Source organism: Panulirus ornatus, chromosome 50 (assembly GCF_036320965.1).
Source record: "Panulirus ornatus isolate Po-2019 chromosome 50, ASM3632096v1, whole genome shotgun sequence".
Taxonomy (NCBI): domain Eukaryota; kingdom Metazoa; phylum Arthropoda; class Malacostraca; order Decapoda; family Palinuridae; genus Panulirus; species Panulirus ornatus.
The window spans coordinates 10,431,318-10,453,037 of NC_092273.1; the positions used below are offsets into that span (position 1 = coordinate 10,431,318).

At 37.5% G+C, this 21,720-nt stretch overlaps 2 protein-coding genes across 34 annotated transcripts in view; one reads left to right on the forward strand and one right to left on the reverse strand.

Moving 5' to 3' along the window:
- The window catches only part of smash (smallish), a 435,656-nt gene extending 426,890 nt beyond the window's left edge, over positions 1 to 8,766 (forward strand). For all 27 annotated transcript variants that reach the window (XM_071691393.1, XM_071691391.1, XM_071691418.1 and 24 more), the window contains 5 exons: positions 706 to 922; positions 2,660 to 3,135; positions 3,292 to 3,524; positions 3,935 to 4,099; positions 8,153 to 8,766. In XM_071691393.1, the coding sequence (XP_071547494.1) occupies positions 706 to 922; positions 2,660 to 3,135; positions 3,292 to 3,524; positions 3,935 to 4,099; positions 8,153 to 8,175 (1,114 nt within the window). In that variant the 3' untranslated portion in view covers positions 8,176 to 8,766. The remainder of the gene's footprint in view (positions 1 to 705; positions 923 to 2,659; positions 3,136 to 3,291; positions 3,525 to 3,934; positions 4,100 to 8,152) is intronic.
- The window catches only part of LOC139764588 (uncharacterized), an 86,423-nt gene continuing 73,289 nt past the window's right edge, over positions 8,587 to 21,720 (reverse strand). For all 7 annotated transcript variants that reach the window (XM_071691423.1, XM_071691420.1, XM_071691422.1 and 4 more), the window contains exons 16-21: positions 20,937 to 21,045; positions 19,841 to 20,008; positions 15,977 to 16,176; positions 12,088 to 12,220; positions 10,885 to 11,000; positions 8,587 to 9,420 (exon numbers count right to left, since the gene is read on the reverse strand). In XM_071691423.1, the coding sequence (XP_071547524.1) occupies positions 9,369 to 9,420; positions 10,885 to 11,000; positions 12,088 to 12,220; positions 15,977 to 16,176; positions 19,841 to 20,008; positions 20,937 to 21,045 (778 nt within the window). In that variant the 3' untranslated portion in view covers positions 8,587 to 9,368. The remainder of the gene's footprint in view (positions 9,421 to 10,884; positions 11,001 to 12,087; positions 12,221 to 15,976; positions 16,177 to 19,840; positions 20,009 to 20,936; positions 21,046 to 21,720) is intronic.

The window sequence follows — 21,720 nt, forward strand, 5'->3', positions numbered from 1 at the left end:
CAGACTCAATCCCCCTCACCTCTCCTCCTCTTAGACAACTCAACCTGTCCAGTTGCTCTGGATGTGATGGTCTATACCACACAGAGAAAATGCTTGGATTATGCTATTTAATCATAGCCAGCATTACCTCCAAGTGTAGCCTATTTTTGTTGCCCTTTCAAACTTACTGTGCCATTGCTCCATTACAGTTAGGGGGTCATTCATTATGCAGTAGGTTGATGATAGCATAGCTAAGTGCTTGGGAGTAACTTTTTGTAGGATTACCCCACATCATGTCCTTTTGGCATGCTGTGGTTGCTTATGTCATTTTTATGTGTAGCAACTGCAGTCACTATTAAAGTACATGATAAACTCTCCTGCCTTTGGTATCACTTGTTTGAGGATGAAAAGATTACTTCTTTTTGGGTTGGTGGGAAATGTATACAAATGATGTATTTTATATTGTTTTGTGGACAGTAAGGCTTGAACCTTCTTGAAAAAAAAAGCTGCATTGTACTGAATGTTTGTTGTTCTTCATCATCCAATGCAATGGTTAGTCTGGTAGAGCAACATACATATGACTGTATTCAGAAATGGACTCAGATCAAACATATACAGATACGTGTTGCATTACCTGTTTGCTGAAGCACCCACTAACATCAGTACATAAGCAAAACCTCATAAATGATTATCAAACAACACATAAAATACTTGGTTTTTTGACAGGCTGAGTCGGATAGCTGCGAGTGAATCTCCAGCGACTGGGACTGAGCAGTTAGAATTGCAAGGTAAACCTTCATCATCAGGTCAACAGATGTCTAAGCAAACTCTCCTGGCACTGTCAGCAATCCCCAAACCCCGGCTTACAGATAATGAAAGCTGGATCACTAAGAAGAAGCCTGATGCACAAAAGAGGGATTACAGCAAGCATTGGCTCCATCAGGTAAATGAGCTTTTGAACCTTACTGCTGTGTTTATGAGTGGTACAGCACTACCTTGTATCTTGATAAAGGGAAACAACGTATGCCATATAGGTAATTAAGTATTGTTCAGCTTACATAAAACAAGATGATCAGTGCAGAAATATATAGACACATTCAGTTATTATTTTCGAGACTTTTGTTTTGTAGAAGAATCAGCAACAGTGTTGAAAATGTGCGATGATTATATCATGGTTTGGCCTGCAAATGAATGGAACAGGTGCTCTCTACAATCACAATGATTTGAGTTTCTGATATAAGGTATGATGATCATATAAATGAAAAGACTGAAGGTACTCTGTAATGATAAGGAATGGAAAAAAATTAAAAAAGCATTTAAACTGTGAATATGCTATTGATTGTCACCATTTAGTTGAGCAACATTTCAGTTATTGCACTGACTCTCAAGGGAGACTTTCATGTACCTTACCTGGTGCAGACTTGCAGAATTCCATGTCTCTGCTACGTCTAGACAAATATTAGATGTGCAGTTTTATGAAAATTAACTGCTCCATTTTTTTCAACCTATGTCAAGATTCTATGGTGAAGATCTGCTTTTTAAAGCCATGACCATATTTCTTATAATGTACTGACTTTCAGTTTTGTCTATGACAAAGCCAGAAAATCATGGTAGTGATGAGCTTGATAGTAATAATACATTGTCACACTACTGAAAAGTCTTTCAGAAATAGTTACAGAATTTCTTTAATGGGCAATTAAACCACATAGAAGCAAATCTCACCTCTGTCAGACCTCTTTTGTTACTGGGCACTAAGATGGAGGTGACTTCTTTTTATGGATATGGGTATAAACATATCATCCACTGTATCCTCAAAACTTCATATAGTGAATAACAAAATTTCCTTTGCAAAAGTAGAGGTTGTTGTTAGGTACCCCAGACATTTTCTTTATGATCAGCTGTTCCATATCTCCATATTAGGTCACAGTAACCCCCAGTATGGAATACTGCTCTTGCATCTTCTTCCACATATGTGTCAGCAAAAGTGAAATCAAAAGCCTTCCACCTCATTAAGTCTTATCGTATTACCCTCTTCAACCATTCCTTTCAGTCTGCCAAGATGTTGCTTCCTTTACACTTCTGCATTTATACTTGATCCAGTGTATTCATAAGCTGACTGTGTGTCTCAATCCCTAAGATATGTATGTATGTCATGCGTCTAGTTTCTTCCCTTAATAGTATGTGTGGAGACCACACTCCATCTTCACAAAAAGTGTTGCAGTAGAGCTCTCTTTTGTCATTCCTTGTTCCTGTAACCTTTCCACTCTGAAGAGTCAGGTCTGCGGACATCTGGGGAGCCCGAATTACTGTAATCCCTACTGTATTTGCTTCCTCATACTCATTATCTTACCTGTCATCTGAGAGGGCCATAATTGGTGCATACTTTTCCTTGTGCTTTGTCATTTGCTGAAAAACTAAAAATTAGAAGTGAATTCTTGATGAGTTAGCAGATTTACATGGTATTACTAAGCACATTACATTAGAAGTTTAAGATTCCTTCTGTGTTAGGTTAGACAGACTGTGTCTTGCCAAAAAAGCCAACAATATACTCACTGATAGGAAACAACAAAGGGAAGTACTGAATTGTTTATCTCAGAAGAGCAGTGATCCACATAAGATTTTTAAGATTTTTGTATTATGGAAAACGAAATCAGCGAGTAATGTAAAATTTTTCTTGCAGGAAGCAGAGCAAAGAAGAATAGAACAGAAGGACCGAATCTCTCGCCCAAGATTTTCGTTGTCTCAGCCACAACCTACAGCCTCACAAACTATTTCTCCACAACGTACATCCCCACAACATTCATCTCCCCAACAAACCACAAGTTATCTTCCTACACAAAGTACTTTTAGCTATCCTCCCCAAAGTACAGCACCCACTTATTCTACCTATCCTCAAGCCCTAAGAAATTCTTCCCCAAGTCATAATGCCAATAATAACACTAACAACAATAATAATAATAACAATAATAATAATGGTAACAGTAACATTAGTAGCAGCAATACTAGCTGGAGAAATCAGGCCACAACATATCAACCTCAAATGCCTACACCTGCACCTAATGGAGACAAAGCTCTTCCTGATTCTATTATTCACAACCTGACACAGAGAGTCAATAGTAAAAACAACAAGAACACTTACACCAATGCCAGTGGGAGGTAAGTTTTCTTTCATTAAAGTTGGAATTTCATGATAATGTGAGATTTCATGATTATGGAATGAGTATAGTTTTTTCACTGTAAACTTTTCAATTGAATAATTATGAATATGTCATTTTAGTAGTTTTGATAACTCATTTTGTTTTTGCTCATCAGATTGGGAAATAACTACGGAAGCAACAGTTACCGTGACGAGAACTACCATGACTACATGAATGCAGATGCCTTAAGTAATGCTCCTCATGCTCATGCTCCACTTTACCAGTCTGGTTTGGGACCTGGTCAACCATCCCCTCCTACCACTCAGCAAGATATTACCTCCTCACAAGATCAGAGATTATTAAGTGTCTCAGGAAAAAAGAAGTGTTCACATTGTTCTGAGGAACTAGGTTTGTAATTTTCTCCTTGAATATGTTAAAAAGAAGTATGACAATTCCTGTAGCTGTGTAGTTGCACTAATAGTATTGTACAATAATTGTTTAATTCTTATTTTGTGACCAATAAGTTGTATGTAGCCCATTCATACACATTTTCAAGGTCATTTATTAGTTGTTAGTTGTATTCTGCTCACTGGTAGATTTTCACAGCCTCTTGTAAATTACCACCAAACCTTCTGGGTATATTTCACACATATATATATATATTGTAACATTATTGGTATTTATAGGGCATTTAGTCCATAATTCGTTTTAAGTAATATGAATGCTTTGTAATTAATTGTTATACAAAAAAAAGGTAACTACTGCTGCAAGAAAATATTATTTGTGAAAGGCCACTCATTGTGTTAAATATGTTTCAGGTCGGGGAGCTGCCATGATAATTGAAAGCCTGCGGCTGTTTTATCACATCCCCTGCTTTAAGTGTTGTGTGTGCGGCATACAACTAGGCAATGGATCTGCAGGTGCTGATGTGCGAGTGCGTAATCATAAACTGCACTGCCATAACTGCTACTCCAATGATGAAGGTAATTGCCAGGAGTGGATAAACACTCATTATTTAGTTTTCTTGATAACATAGGTTATTTCAAATAACATAGGTTATTTCATTACAAAGTTCAGTATGAGGAGTTTGGTTTTTATTATTAGATTACTGATGCATAGGAAATAACAGTATCCAGAACTGCTACCACTGTATATTAAGGTCATTGCCTCAGACATATTCATTCAGTTGTTAGGGATGCCCTGATACATTTTCCAAATCCACTCAGTAGCAGTTGTAGATCCTTTTTTCTTCATTCATCATTCCATCTCTGCTTTCAGCTTTTAAATTCTTTAGGAGCCCTAGTTATTTTTCCCGCCTCTCATGTAAGGAATCCCTCTCCCTTATACCTGGTTGTTTCTTCATAACTCTTTCTTATAACGAGTTTGTCATTTGTTTGATTTATTCTCTTCAGTTCTTACAGAATTCATTTTATCTTCCAAACTTGTGTACTTTCACTCCATACATATACTTTGCTAAACCATTTACTTACTTCCAAAGTAAATTGATATTTTTCCTTCAGAATCTTTTCTGACTGAGATCTTTATTTGCTCTTGATGATACACAGGTCTTTTTTCTATCTCTCTAGTTCTCTGACGTGTTCCCACCTGGAACTCCCTTAAGGGGGTGGGGTTGGCTATGGCAGTAGGTCGTTGGCAGAGGGCAAACTAGCTCAGTGTTTGTAGAGGATCCTACATCATGTTCATACAGACTACTTCTACTTAATACTCTGGCCTAATGTTTCTACCTACTACGTCTATCAAAGGTTTCTATTTAATGCTATTTAAATATTACTACCTACTTTTTCTGTCTGTTGCTCCTCCCATTTTGCCAAATGGCATATTGCTTACCGTAGGAAAATCTAGTGATAAAGAATGAGCTGTGAGTGTTGTGTTGTCAAGTGTGATGTATGACAAGGAGAGATTAGATTGCATGTTTGTGGACAGAATGCCAGTAGTCCACATGCGTATGAGGCAGAAAGAAAAGACAGCTGTCTTGATCAGAGGAGTGCAACTCGAGGACTATTGAAATGTTGGTTCAGTCAGCAGCCGTCACTAACCCTTCCAGTATTGGTAATATGTTCCTTGTCGTTGGCTGCCTACCAGCTATATTACCTATCACTTTTTGTCCAGAAAATTTTCCTCCACTTTCTCTACTTAACTCGTCACCATTTTCTGGTAAATTCAGCTTCTACTTGCATGCTTTGCATCATCAACCTTATTTCTTAACCCTAAAAGGACTGAGTCTGATAATTTAGTGAGGTTCCCAGGGCCAAGGTTTATCAAAATATCCAATGAATATTTTAATCATTTAATAGGGAATATCAGTAAAAGGAAAAGGATTATTGTGGTAAAACATATTTATTGCTGTGCAGACATTTGAATTTGGTGTTTGTTGAATTTAGCTGAATCATACATCTTTATCTGCTTTCTGCCACCACCAGTGCAAAATGATATGCAAAGAACTTTTCCCAGTGCTATCAATCTGTCTCCTATAAATTCAACGCCTTTTCCCCACTTGGAACCCCCTCAAGGGGATGGCCACGACAGTGGAGTCTCCATACCTAGTGAACTCCATTGCCACTTCTTAGATAAAAGTTCAATATCTGCTGAATCATAATTACCATATTTAGTGCCTTAAAGACTATTGCTAATTAGGCACTAATTGATGTGAGGCATACCCCAGGGCCATACATTTCCCAATGTTTTATATGGATAACTATTACAAGGATTCTTTTCAAGTGCTGATTAGTTGCTTGTGACAAAAGGCATCTCCAACAAAGAAATTGTGCCTTTCATTTTAGTTGATGGCATTAAAAGACATTTCCTTCAAGTATGGTTATGGTTCCCATATTAAGATACTGTACTGCATGGCTAACTATAACTCTTCAGATTTATTCTATGTACTATGTACAGTTGTTTGTTGATATAATGCATCTCTAAATACCAGTGAAGCACACATTCAAATAGAACTGAGAGTGAGAAAAGACAATGGAGACCCTAGCTGTACATAAGTACATATCTGACATGGAGACCCTAGCTGTACATAAGTACAGCTAGGGTCTCCATGTCAGATATGTACAAGTATGGCTAGGTTCCTCTTGGAATTGAATATTCCACCTTACCGTACACCACTCTCCACACCCTATACTTACACTTAGGCTGCCTTTAGTTGTGCACACTTCCTCACTTTTTTATGGGGTTCTCTGTACTTTTCAGTTGATTTCTCCTAGAAGACTAAGTTAGACATTCATCTTCACATTATTTCATTAATTTTTCTAAGTCTTACAGCTTACATTTTACTAACATATGATGTGTATGAGTGATTCTAGAGTCTGTTTGTCCTTGACCCTGATCATGGAGTTAGTGATGATGGGTAGATAGAGAACCTGAACTTTTCTTTCTCATTAAGTAATACTATCAACCACATCTTGGATGTGCAGTCCACAGTATTGTTAAATACAAATGGATTTGTATGTAGCATTAATGGATCTGGAGAAGGCATATGATAGAGTTGATAGAGATGCTCTGTGGAAGGTATCAAGAGTATATGGTGTGGGAGGCAAGTTGCTAGAAGCAGTGAAAATTTTTTATCAAGGATTAAGGCATGTGTGCGAGTACGAAGAGAGGAAAGTGATTGGTTCCCAGTGAATGTCGGTTTGTGGCAGGGCTGCGTGATGTCTCCATGGTTATTTAATTTGTTTATGGATGGGGTTGTTAGGGAGGTGAATGCAAGAATTTTGGAGAGAGGGGCAAGTATGCAGTCTCTTGTGAATGAGAGGGCTTGTGAAGTGAGTCAGTTGTTGTTCGCTGATGATACAGCACTGGTGGCTGATTCCGGTGAGAAACTGCAGTGAGAAACCGAGTTTGGTAAAGTGTGTGAAAGAAGAAAGTCAAGAGTAAATGTGAATAAAAGCAAAGTCATTAAGTACAGTAGGGTTGAGGGACAAGTTAATTGGGAGGTAAGTTTGAATGGAGAAAATTTGGAGGAAGTGAAGTGTTTTAGATATCTGGGAGTGGATTTAACAGCGAATGGAACCATGGAAGCGGAAGTGAGTCACAGGGTGGGGGCGAAGGTTCTGGGAGCGTTGAAGAATGTGTGGAAGGTGAGAACATTATCTCGAAAAGCAAAAATGGTTATGTTTGGAGTAGTGGCTCCAACAATGTTATATGGTTGCGAGGAGGAGGGTGGATGTGTTGGAAATGAGATGTTTGAGAACAATATGTGGTGTGAGGTGGTTTGATCAAGTAAGTAATAAAAGGGTAAGAGAGATGTGTGGTTGAGAGAGCAGAGGAGGGTGTATTGAAATGGTTTGGTCACATGGCGAGAATGAGTGAGGAAAGATTGACAAAGAGGATATATGTGTCGGAGGTGGAAGGATGGAGCGATTGGGGCCTGGACATGCAGGAGGGTGAAAGGCATGCAAGGAAGAGTGAATTGGAACGAGGTGCTTTCAGTGGATTGAACCAGGGCATGTGAAATGTCTGGGGTATACCATGGAAAGTTTTGTGGGGCCTAGATGTGGAAAGGGAGCTGTGGTTTTGGTGCATTACACATGACAGCTAGAGACTGTATGAACGAATGTGGCCTTTGTTTTGTTGTCTTTTCTTAGTGCTACCTCGTGCACATGTGGGTGGAGGGGGGGGTGCCATTTCATGTGTGGCGGGGTGGCAACAGGAATGGCGGGGGGCAGCAAGTATGAATGTGTATATGTATACATTGAAATGTATAGGCATGTGTGTATATACATGTGGGTGGGTTGGGCCATTCTTTCAACTGTTTCCTTGTGCTATGTTGCTAACAAATAAAAGTTTCATACTAATGTTAAGAATTTGAAAAAAAATAAAAACATGGTTGAGTTTTAGTCCTATCATTAGGGTCATTAAGGCCAAGATACATCCACCAGGTAAAAAACCCAAAGTATAATTTTAAGATCACATACCCTCTCACTTTGTATAAGGTCCATTTAAATATATAAAGTGTTGGAGGCAACATGATAGATCAGTAATAGTAATTACATGTTTTCTTTTTGTTTCAGGGATGAAGTTCAGCAAAGTATAGCAACAGCATAAAAGGAAATATTTTGTCTCTGGTGCCAAAACTTTGAGGCATGTCACAAGTATTTTAGAACAAGGGACATGTCACAATGAATAATTTGTATTTTTGAAAGTTTTGTTTTGCGTGTATTTTAAACGTAGAATGAATCTTTAGTTATAGCAACAAATTATTTTTTTTTGTTTGCTAATGTATATTTTATTGAGTATGGCAGTATTGTAAATTGTATATTGATAACAGACCTGTGTTGAAGTGTACAAGAATGGTGGAGATTTCCCAATGTATGTGAAGACTTAGTAAGATCTAGTAGGAGATAGATCTTGTAAAAGTTTTAAAGAGCTTTTTGTTGTTACATAGCTATATGTAGGCAGCTAGAAATTCTACTTAATTTATGTATAAATAATTTGCACAATCAAATATGATAAACATCAATATATTGTAAATTATATATTGTAAATAATAGTTTAGTTATAAAAGTCATTATAAGTAGGATGATACCTAACTTTTTTTTTTTTCATGAGATTTAATTGAAGGCTTCCTCCTACATGAATCTTTGTATATTGATTAATGTAATCTTGTAATTAAAACACTTTTCACAGAAAGTGTATAATAATTTTTATCCTTTTTGATTTTTGCCATGACCATTGATTAATATATGCAATTACAAATTATACATTTGTCTTATTTTGCAATGTTCAAGAAAAATTTATACAGTATTTGCAAGTTTGAGGCTTTGTTTGCTAGTTTTTCATTCAATATATGTTGCTCTCATAACCCTCTCATCAGCAACTAAGAATGTGGAAAGCTTTATGGAATACAGTATGATGCAAATCTCAATAGATCTGAATTTGAATTATTCTTATTTAAAATTAAGAAACTAGAGTAAAATATTCTTATGGGTTTCCTAAAAAAAAAACAATTTGCTATTCTACTTCAAGAGGTCCCACAAAAATTTTCATTGCAGCTTGGCAACATTGAAATTAATTAACAAATTTGTTTTGATTCTATCTCTGCAAATACGGTCCCAGAGTTGCCCTCTGCCAGTGGCCTGTAAACGGTGAGCTGCTAAAAGGCAGCACTGGAGTTAACTAGATATTGGGACTCCATTCCTGAAGCCATCCCTTCAAGGAAATTCCAGGAGGGAGCAGGCAACAGGGATATATAGAGAGCTTCTACCTTTAGAGAAATGGCTCTAAAGCTTAGTCACTAACATACATGTTTGTTACATCTTCCTCTTGATGCTTTCCCAATCTGAAAAAAAAAAAAAAAGTCATGTGAATGCTATACTCTACATTATATATTTCACTTTCTTGACAATGGTAAGATAAATGACAGAAGCAGTTCATTTGAAATTTTGTTTCTCTGATCAAAACTATAAACAGCTGCATAGCAGTGCTATATCTATGCAAGCAGAAATGCAGAAATGAAAGCACTGAAATAATAATATAAAAGTACAGTTAAAAAGAGAGGCAGACAGATTGAGAAAGAACACACAGACATGGAAAGGCTTAGTGATATACCTCACGTGTCCAAGTTTTGTAGGAAATAGCTATACACAGAGAATACATGGGTTGGAGTTATTGTGCCTGGACAAAACAGGAATAAGTGCTTATGTGATAACATGTTACACACGATAATGTGAATTAAGGAAAAGTATTTCGAAATAAATAATTTCTTAGAATTAAGGCATAAAAGGAAACAGGAAAATTTAAATAGAGTAGAATTTCATTTTGGTTCATCTTTTTTTTTCATATTTGGTCACCATTTCCCATGTTAGCAAGGTAGTGCCTGGAACAGATGAAGAAAAGCCAAATCCACTCATCCATTCCCTAGTTGTCATGTATGCAGTGAAACCACAGCCAGTCCCACAGTAATTTTACGCTACACAAATATTAAATAACGGGATTAATGTAATGTGAAAGTTCATGCTATAAATTTTGAGGTCTTTCAGCTTAAATTTGAGTTTAATATACAAGTGAAATTAAGAATGGGCCAAATGGATATAAACTTACTTTCCATTAATACACAAGAAAATACACACACAGACACTCGTACACATGCAGTGCTGTCATCATTCACCCCTCTTCACTCTACATAAAACACTTCACTCTCCTAACAACACTCTTTACCCTCCTCACAACTCTCTACGTCCTCCTTACAACCCTCTTCACTTTCCTACATTGAACACAAGTCATAGAACGAAGCTGGCATCAATGCATTGGAATGGATGGTATTTCACTCATTGGTGTCAGTAAACCATCAAGCATGTGGAAGTTTGTCACGTCAGTAAACACATATAAAGACCACGGAGGCTACTACAATGGTTCTGGGGATAAAAAGAGTCTATTAACCATGATCAAACATTGCTCATGGGTAAAATGAAGTCCCTTCATGTTCAAGTTGCAACTTTCACACTGAAGACACTAAACATTTATTTCTCATCCTGCACACACCCCACAAATACTCAACACAATATCACTAAACTTCTTGATGTGTGGTTCTGCCTTGTGGATGTGGCTAGCTTCTCGAGTGCTGCAGGAGACCTACAAAAGGAGGCCTGGGGCAGGAAGGTAAAGCAAGATGAAAAAAGAGCAAAATAAAGAATAATCATAAGTACAATACCATATTGCCAATATTTTGCACTTAAATAACTTCTGGAAAGTAAAGAAACAGTGACATCTTACTGGATTCGGTTTAGATACAGAAATAAATTACCTCTTCTGAGTGTGGACATAATGTGCAGTTTGTGCAATACCATTCCGAAGAGCTCCATGAACTGTCGAATACTGTGCTTTGCTGTTGGCTTCTCCAGCTAACACAACCACTGGAACCTGAAGCAGAAGATAATAGACAATAAGCTTGATTTTCATAAACTGAATATTAATCTATCTTGATAAAGTTGAAAACATTTTGTATAAATGAACTGTAAAATAGAGCCACTTATGTTCTTTTGGGTGAGCTGAGACTGGGTGGTGAATGATATCTTTTGGAGAGAAGCTAAAGGAAAACCCAAATCTCCCAGAAAATACTGATGAAAGAATGATAGAATGAAGAGTAAATTATGTTAAATGAAGCAAAAGAGTGCAAACATAAAAACCACAGAGCAACTGAGGAGCTCAAAAAATGGATAAATGAAAATCTGAGAATAACTGGCTCTTGGAAGGAAGGGATAGTATGCAAAAGGGAGGTATTTTTTCAAAAGTGATGGTGTACTAAATGAATGTTGGAAATTTGTGACTCAGGATGAAATTTGTAAGAGGTAGAGCACAATGATTAAATAGTCGTGGGCACTCTTCAGTAGGATTAGAGAACAGAAAAGAGTAAGAGGTGTGGAAATGAAGGAAAACCTTATTTAAAAGGTAGAAAGAGCTGTAATACATATAGGAAAAGGGAAAGTTGGGGTTTAGATAATGTGTGGAGTAAGATTGTCAAACATGAAGGGGAAAAAAAAACCTTGTTTATGGATAGGGAAGCCTACATAATGTCATACAAATTATCTTAACAGTGTGATACAGTAGTGTTGTTATTAAAATTGACTGAATACATCATCATCCATATTTTCAAAGTTTTCTGTGCTGAAAACGGACTTGTACTGATCTTTGCACCTTCTTTACTTTTGTGAGGTAATTTTCATAAATTTCTCCCAACCTCAGCTTGTTTCATTCTTTGCATTAGTCACCATGAGTACTATACATATGGATCCTGTCCCATGCTACTGACTCTTTTTTCTGTATTTATAGCAAAAGGGGCTATAGGTAGGAAAAGATATCTTTAAAATAGCATAAACACAAATATTTGAAAAATTTTCATAAGCTGAAAAAACAAAACTCATAAAATATGAATGTGCTGTCTGTCTCATTCATGATTATATAATTTCAAGATGAAAACAGTGAAAATATGCAAGATTATACTTCTAACCTTATCACCATCCTTCGTAATAGCACATACTGGTGTGTTGAGGTTCTCATTTAACTCTCCAGTAATGCAGTCGCACCCAACAGGGTGATATGAATAAGACCCACGAAAGAGATGATTAGATGCCCACTGCGATCTAGGGTGCAAGAAAAAATACAGTAGAACTCATATACCTATACACAAAAAATTAAATGCATTATAATAATACAAAAGGAATACTTAAAATATCTTAAAATAACAGAATACGTATATTCATAGACATGACTCATCTTTCTCTGATATGTTGTGCACCTATTATGAGGTAGAAGGCACACGAAAAATCTTTCCCTATAAGAAGAGTACCTTTCAAACATTCATGACTCATCGAAAACCTACTTCAATGAAGAGTAATTTCTTTCTTGTCTAATTCAATCTTGTACATTTCAAGGAAAATCTACATAGGCTACACTCACATTTCTACTCCTACTATATATGTAAATTCACCCAGATAAATAGCTAACAACAAAATGACAACTATTCAGGTTAAAATAAAAAACACAATGGGGTACTGAATTCCAAACCCTAAGTGCTTGGAAGTTAAGGTGAGTGTTAAGAGATCATAAGGTATTAATTTACTGATCGAGAGATATATCAAATCTTCCCTTTTTAAAGATGCAAAGAATTGTAACATAAATATTAGTGACGGTCTATGTAATTCAGACAGTCTTACAGTAAGCAAAAATTTTTAACAGCTTATTCTGTCTTGATCATGTAATAAATTTTATGAAAGACATAGTGCCAGACCCGAATATCACATGCCACATAAATATGTGAACGGAAACAGCACTGTTCTGTCTCCCTTATATATATATGTGAAGGGTTTTAGATATCCAGGAGTGGACTTAGCAGCGAATGGAACCATGGAAGCGGAAGTGAGTCACAGGATGGGGGAGGGAGCAAAGGTTCTGGGAGTGTTGAAAAATGTGTGGAAGGCAAGAACGTTATCTCAGAGAGCAAAAATGGGTGTGTTTTAAGGAATAGTGGTTCCAACAATGTTATATGGTTGTGAGACATGGGTTATAGATAGGGTTGTGTAGAGGAGGGTGAATGTGTTGGAAATGAAATGTGTGAGGTGGTTTGATCGAGTAAGTAATGAAAGGGTACGAGAGATGTGTGAAAAAAAAAAGTGTGGTTGAGAGAGAAGAGAGTGTTGAAATGGTGTGGACATATGAAGAGAATGAGTGAGGAAAGATTGAAAAAGAGGATATATGTGTCAGAGGTAGAGGGAACAAGGAGAAACGGAAGACCAATTTGGAGGTGGAAGGCTGGAGTGAAAAAGATTTTGAGGAATCAGGCCCTGAACATACGGGAGAGTGAGAAGCATGCAAAGGCTGTCAATGGACTGAACAATGGAATGTGAAGTGTCTGGGGTAAACCATGGAAAGGTCTGTGGGGCCTGGATGTGGATAGGGAGCTGTGGTTTCGGTGCATTATTACACGACAGCTACAGACTAAGTATGAACGAATGTGGCCTTTGTTGTCTTTTCCTAGCGCTACCTTGCACACATGAGGGGGGAGGAGGTTGTTATTTCATGTGTGGCAAGGTGGCGATGGGAATGAATAAAGGCAGACAGTATGAATAATGTACATGTGCATATATATATATGTTTGTGTGTGTGTATATATATGTATACGTTGAGATGTATAGGTATGTATATTTGCGTGTGTGGACGTGTATGTATATACATGTGTATGTGGGTGGGTTGGGGATATATATATATATATATATATATATATATATATATATATATATATATATATATATATATATATATATATATATGGGAGGGTATTGATTGAGAGGGTGAAGGCATGTACAGAGCATCAGATTGGGGAAGGGCAGTGTGGTTTCAGAAGTGGTAGAGGATGTGTGGATCAGGTGTTTGCTTTGAAGAATGTATGTGAGAAATACTTAGAAAAGCAAATGGATTTGTATGTAGCATTTATGGATCTGGAGAAGGCATATGATAGAGTTGATAGAGATGCTCTGTGGAAGGTATTAAGAATATATGGTGTGGGAGGAAAGTTGTTAGAAGCAGTGAAAAGTTTTTATCGAGGATGTAAGGCATGTGTACGTGTAGGAAGAGAGGAAAGTGATTGGTTCTCAGTGAATGTAGGTTTGCGGCAGGGGTGTGTGATGTCTCCATGGTTGTTTAATTTGTTTATGGATGGGGTTGTTAGGGAGGTGAATGCAAGAGTTTTGGAAAGAGGGGCAAGGATGAAGTCTGTTGGGGATGAGAGAGCTTGGGAAGTGAGTCAGTTGTTGTTCGCTGATGATACAGCGCTGGTGGCTGATTCATGTGAGAAACTGCAGAAGCTGGTGACTGAGTTTGGTAAAGAGTGTGAAAGAAGAAAGTTAAGAGTAAATGTGAATAAGAGCAAGGTTATTAGGTACAGTAGGGTTGAGGGTCAAGTCAATTGGGAGGTGAGTTTGAATGGAGAAAAACTGGAGGAAGTGAAGTGTTTTAGATATCTGGGAGTGGATCTGGCAGCGGATGGAAACATGGAAGCGGAAGTGGATCATAGGGTGGGGGAGGGGGCGAAAATTCTGGGAGCCTTGAAGAATGTGTGGAAGTCGAGAACATTATCTCGGAAAGCAAAAATGGGTATGTTTGAAGGAATAGTGGTTCCAACAATGTTGTATGGTTGCGAGGCGTGGACTATGGATAGAGTTGTGCGCAGGAGGATGGATGTGCTGGAAATGAGATGTTTGAGGACAATGTGTGGTGTGAGGTGGTTTGATCGAGTAAGTAACGTACGGGTAAGAGAGATGTGTGGAAATAAAAAGAGCGTGGTTGAGAGAGCAGAAGAGGGTGTTTTGAAATGGTTTGGTCACATGGAGAGAATGAGTGAGGAAAGATTGACCAAGAGGATATATGTGTCGGAGGTGGAGGGAACGAGGAGAAGAGGGAGACCAAATTGGAGGTGGAAAGATGGAGTGAAAAAGATTTTGTGTGATCGGGGCCTGAACATGCAGGAGGGTGAAAGGAGGGCAAGGAATAGAGTGAATTGGAGCGATGTGGTATACCGGGGTTGACGTGCTGTCAGTGGATTGAATCAAGCCATGTGAAGCGTCTGGGGTAAACCATGGAAAGCTGTGTAGGTATGTATATTTGCGTGTGTGGACGTATGCATATACATGTGTATGGGGGTGGGTTGGGCCATTTCTTTCGTCTGTTTCCTTGCGCTACCTCGCAAACGCGGGAGACAGCAACAAAGCAAAAAAAAAAAAAATATATATATATATATATATATATATATATATATATATATATATATATATGCATTTATGTATATATGAGTGGATAAGCCATTCTTCGTCTGTTTCCTGGCACTACCTCGCTGATGCGGGAAGCAGCGATTAAGTAAAATTTATAAATGAATATAAAATATATTCTTTTTTTCATTACCACAGGGAAAATAGAACACAGTAAATACCAAGTGCACTTTCATGTATTACATCCATAATCATTATTTTCAGTAACCTTAATCATGAGCACAATAGCAACATTTGAAGAAATCTGAAATCTCCTAGACAAGGAAACTCCATACCATAATACATTTTCCAAGGTTTATTGGCTTTCAGTTTTGCTTATCAATTCTAACTTCAAAAAAATCCCAGATAAATGGAAAGATGGGTGAATGATTGATAAATAACAAATATAGAAAGGTACATCATCTCTTCAGCTTTGCTGTTAAAATTATGTACACTATAAAAAATGAGATTTTAATGTAAAACTTGGATTATTAACAATGATATCCCTCTTCATATCTGTAATGATGTTGGTTGCAGTATGAATGGAAACTTGATTTAAATATAGAAATCCCATATTCACAATGATTTAAAACTTACCTATATACTTTTTTGGGGTAAGGAATATCTTTTCTGCCTGTGAAGTGTCTCAGAAGATTAGTGCATGCTTGGCCAACCGTGAGCTCACTCAACTCTTCCATGTACTCTGCTTCAGGTCCACCAATCCAACCACAAAGCATTGCTTTTTGGCTAAAAACTGGATCAAAACCTGATATGGCTCGCATCCAGTATTCATTCATCTGTTTTTGGAATTTGAGACAGTAGTGGAACAACAATAATAGAAAAATGATAAAAAATTAGTTGCATCAACTAGAACCAGTCTGTGAAATATATGAAAACTTCAGCAGAGTCTTTATAATTTCATTTAAGCATCAAATCTTACTAAACAGTAAATACCATTTTCTATATTCTAAGCAGAAATGCATCTGCCGAGTCCATTCCTAACTCTTCAAACACTATAGAGCTCACATTTTTCATTGTCAGATATATGGTACCTCCTAAAAATTGTAATTTGGCTTATGTTGTAATATGGCTTATGTCTAGTGATAACCTCCAAAGTGAGGATAATACATTAGCATGATCCCTTGAAACACTAAAATGATTACTAATCATTCAATACACATCCTCAACACACACATTTGTAAGATAAATTTCACATGCATACTTTTATGAAAATGGGAATTATCTTTTGATTTTTTATTCCAAATTGCCTCTCCTGTCTTAGCAAGGTCATCATTTGGAACAAATGAACAACAGCCTCATTTACACACTGTCATGTACAGTGTACTAAAAATACATCGTACCATCCACTGATAAGGCCTACAGATTAATCCATGACCACTTTATTTGCCCTGTTTCACCCCCATTGACATCATATCAACCTCCACAAACAACATTGATCAAATTCAATCTCCCCAATGCATGGCTCTTGCAATCCTGAAAGTTTAAATCCCAATACCCTAAAACCTCCATGATGCAGTGTTAGCATTATTGACTATCATCGAGGAACAGGCCACCTGGGATCAGACCCACAGCAACCCACACAGCATTGGCTAGTGCGTGTGTGTGTGTGTGTGTGTGTGTGTGTGTGTGCCCAGCTTAGCACACACATACATAGAAGTAAAGACATGGTACATATACACAAAATTAATAAGAAGGGGCAACATGAGTTTCAAACTCTCTCCTAATAAAACACAATTAGTAGCCACAAACAGTAATCACTCCTTCTTGGTCTCCTCCTCCCCCTTGCTCCCTTCACCTCTGATGCATAGATCCTCCTAATCAATTTTTCTTCAGTCATCCACTCCAAGTCTGAACCATTTCAACACAACCTGGTCCTCTCAGTTAGACTGCACTTACTACTCTTACAATTTCATTCTCTGCATGATCAACCTGTCCCACACCACACATCATCCAAAGGCTTTTGCCTACTGCACAGGAGAGACGGGAAATGAAGGATATGATTACGGACTTTAAGTTTTAACATAAGATGGATGACATCAACGTTAAACAGTTCTTCAGCATATACTATGACAAAGTATGACAAGATGCTAGGTAAGAAGCTTGTTAAAAAGGACATGATGAAGCAGTGTTTTATTGTACAGGTGTTTTTGATAAATAGGTGGAATACACTTAGTGATGAACCTGTGAATGCCAGCAATAAAAAAATATAAAAAGCTACTTGATGGTAAAGAAAATTCAAGAGATGGTGTCCTAAGATAGTAAAAATCTCTCCCCTTACAGTAAAACTGAGTAATTACATCCATCCTCTCTCTTTACTTTGTGTTCAAAGCTTAAGACTTATATCCATGCAATATTACTGGGATTAAGATTTTAAACATACCCATCTTTGTACTTGCAGACAATGACCTCTCTTTTCATGCATTCCTCAATGCATCCAGAATGACCTACAACTCACTTTAGACCCTGTAGTTCCATCCTCTGTCAAGTCTAATGCTAAGTATGCAAAGGTCCTTCAGGTCCTCTCCAATCAAAATTATAGTACATTCAAACAATCAGGTCTCTCACCCCCCTTCCTCTCTCTCTCTCTCTCTCTCTCTCTCCACTTTTGCTGCACCTCACTGACTCTCCAAAATTCTGTCACGTCACCAGTTCTTGGAGTTTCTCTCTAGAATCTGCTATCTGAGTCATGTTATCTACAAACAGTAATAAATTTGCTTCCCATGCCCCATGCCCCAGTATTATGGAGAACCATCCCTTATTCTAAGATGCTTGCATTTACCTCCATCACCATCCCATCTGTAAACAGATTTAGCAACCACATTCTAACCGTATATCCTTGACACATATTCACCTTCAATGGGAGCCAATCTCCCTACCTTCTCACTAATCTCACAAATGCCTTATTCTCCTTATTAGAACTCCCCAATGCATCCAGTAACTTTCAAGTTATGCTATAAATTTAAAGCACCTTCCATAAAGCATCTAGCAACCCTATCATATACTTCCTTCATATTCATTCATGACTCATACAATTCACTCTCTCTCGCATTTCTCACACAAATTCTTCAAAGCAAAAAAATGATCCACACACCCACAAATGTCTTAAAAAGCCTATTGTTATTCCAAGTCAGTTGTTCTATTAATGCCACATGCCTCTCAATCGCCACTGTCACACACATCTAATCAGGTATACCTAACGGACTGATATTTCTGTAATTAGTGCATTCACCTCTGTTCCCTTGCCATTTGTTAAGATACCTAAATCTAGGCTATACAAACAGAAAATAGCCTGACTGACCCATCAGCTATTGCTCTCATTCTTTCTCAGCACAAACCACCAAGACATTCCCCCTTCTTTTTGACTATCAATTAGTTTCCTCATTCCACCACATCCCAACGAACAAAGATCACATATTTCAATCATACAAGCAAACAGTGATTCTCTAAATACCTCCCAATCCTCTCCCACTTTTCTTGTATCATTTACATTCATGTCATTCTTCACCAAGTCTCTCTTACAATAATCAACAGGTGCTGTGTGAAACATTTGATAGTAACAAGTAGGAATGTTGTGCAGGAGCATAAGGTAGAAGTAGTCAGTTAGAACATTAGGTAGGAGCCTCTGCAAACACTGCTAGAGTTGTCCCTCTGCTAGTGCCTATTAAAGGTGAGGCACTAATGGTTAGGAAGCAGCACTGGAGTTCACTTGCTATGGAGACTCTACTGCTGTGGCTACCCCTTGAGGGAGTTCCAGGGAAGAACAGATGTCAAAGATAGATAGACAAATGTGAAACCTCACTAATGTAACCAACATGAAATTTTTTTGACATGTTCTTGTATCTATCCTCTTAAACAAAGCAATGATAAATAAAACATTATGCAAACAAAAACAAAGAGACCTTTAAACAGTCCACAGCTTCAAATCCAAGTTACTCAAGTTGTTAGTATAAGGTGAGGAAGCAACTTCAAAGTGTTCTCATTGAAATGATTCTTCTTTTACACTGATCTTCATGTGAAACATATAATATCTAAAATAAATTCAACTTTCTATTCTATTATAATTAGTCGCTGTCTCCCGCATTAGCGAGGTAGCACAAGGAAACAGATGAAAGAATGGCCCAACCCACCCACATACACATGTATATACATAAATGCCCACACACACACACATATACATACCTATACATTTCAACGTATACAAACATATACATACAAAGACATACACATATATACACATGTACATATCCATACTTGCTGCCTTCATCCATTCCCTTCAACACCCCAACACACATGAAATGGCACCCCCTCCCCCAGTGCGCGAGCAAGGTAATGCTAGGAAAAGACAACAAAGGCCACATTCGTTCACACTCAGTCTCTAGCTGTCAAATGCAATGCATACATATATATATATATATACATATATACAAAAAATATCCATACCAGCTCAGTTTTACCACCAAAAAGCTTTGTATGAGGAAATCTACGTTCAAAGTCAGGAATATCTTCAGTCCACACCAGATGAATTCCTTCACAGTCCTCAGACCACCAGGCATCTTCATACTCCAAGAATATCTTATCAATAGTACCATATCCCACTGAGGTAATGGCCTGCTGGATAGAAGAAACAAGTCATCTAAACAGGTTGTAGACACTGAAGAACTGTATACATTTAAGTGATGTAACAAAATAAATGGTTGACCGTGCTTTCATATAATATCAGTAAACGTGAGGGAAATCATGGCATTGCCTTTCTGTCCAAAGTTCATTATCTTCTTTGGCCAAGTTTACAGTGCATTTCTCCTTTGTCAACCGTACCTTTTCAAGAGTATCATTACCCATCAGATGAAACTGTTTCTCTTTCTTTCTATAACTGCCACCCACTACTTGTACTTCTCTCTATCCTTCTATGCTTTCCTCTAAATACAATTAGTGAAGCAATCTTACATGTTCAGTAATCTTTATTTCTACAAAATGGTCCATTTCTTTGTCTACTCTTTTATTGCATTCCTTCTTGATTTCATACTCCTTTAAAGCATCATAATGATAATACTTCTATTTCATATTTCCATCTTTTCTTGATTCCTATATTCTACATATAATTTATGTGTATATTGATGATATCCAAGACACAACCTCAAATTCTATTTCTACACTTATAATGCAAACTACAAGCATATAATCTAATTTGACAACAAAAGCAACATTTCATAATTGTGCAATTGCTTCTTGGTTATTGACAGTAATGTATCAAATACACTAATGCCCTATTTAGCACTCAGGATACATTCCTGAAAAATAGAGCACTAAGGAAAACAGCTCTCTATGAGATCATTATACCATTACATATATGAGTTATTTTATTGCCCATGTACTGCATTCTACATGAGGGTTACATTGATTGATAAACAATTTATTACAGTAACACATCTTTACTTATTAATGAATAACAAATGAACAATGTACATTGTTCTAATGGAGAAAGCTAAAGTAATACTAATCAGCGTATAATAAAACAAAGAAAAGAAATGCCACTCGCCTTTTGAAGCCTTTTAGGCAGAGATGGAATAAAGAGTTCTGGGTGTGCCTTCAAGTACCCTATGGAAGAAGTCACTATCACATGCTGAGCTTCATATACAGTACCATCTCTGAAACATAATTTGCATCAATATGGAAACTCATTTATGGATGGGGTTGTTAGGGAGGTGAATGCAAGAGTTTTGGAAAGAGGGGCAAGTATGAAGTCTGTTGGGGATGAGAGAGCTTGGGAAGTGAGTTAGTTGTTGTTCGCTGATGATACAGCGCTGGTGGCTCATTCATGTGAGAAACTGCAGAAGCTGGTGACAGTTTGGTAAAGTGTGTGAAAGAAGAAAGTTAAGAGTAAATGTAAATAAGAGCAAGGTTATCAGGTACAGTAGGGTTGAGGGTCAAGTCAATTGGGAGGTAAGTTTGAATGGAGAAAAACTGGATGAAGTAAAGTGTTTTAGATATCTGGGAGTGGATCTGGCAGCGGATGGAAACATGGAAGCGGAAGTGGATCATAGGGTGGGGGAGGGGGCGAAAATTCTGGGAGCCTTGAAGAATGTGTGAAAGTCGAGAACATTATCTCGGAAAGCAAAAATGGGTATGTTTGAAGGAATAGTGGTTCCAACAATGTTGTATGGTTGCGAGGCGTGGGCTATGGATAGAGTTGTGCGCAGGAGGATGGATGTGCTGGAAATGAGATATTTGAGGACAATGTGTGGTGTGAGGTGGTTTGATCGAGTAAGTAACGTAAGGGTAAGAGAGATGTGTGGAAATAAAAAGAGCGTGGTTGAGAGAGC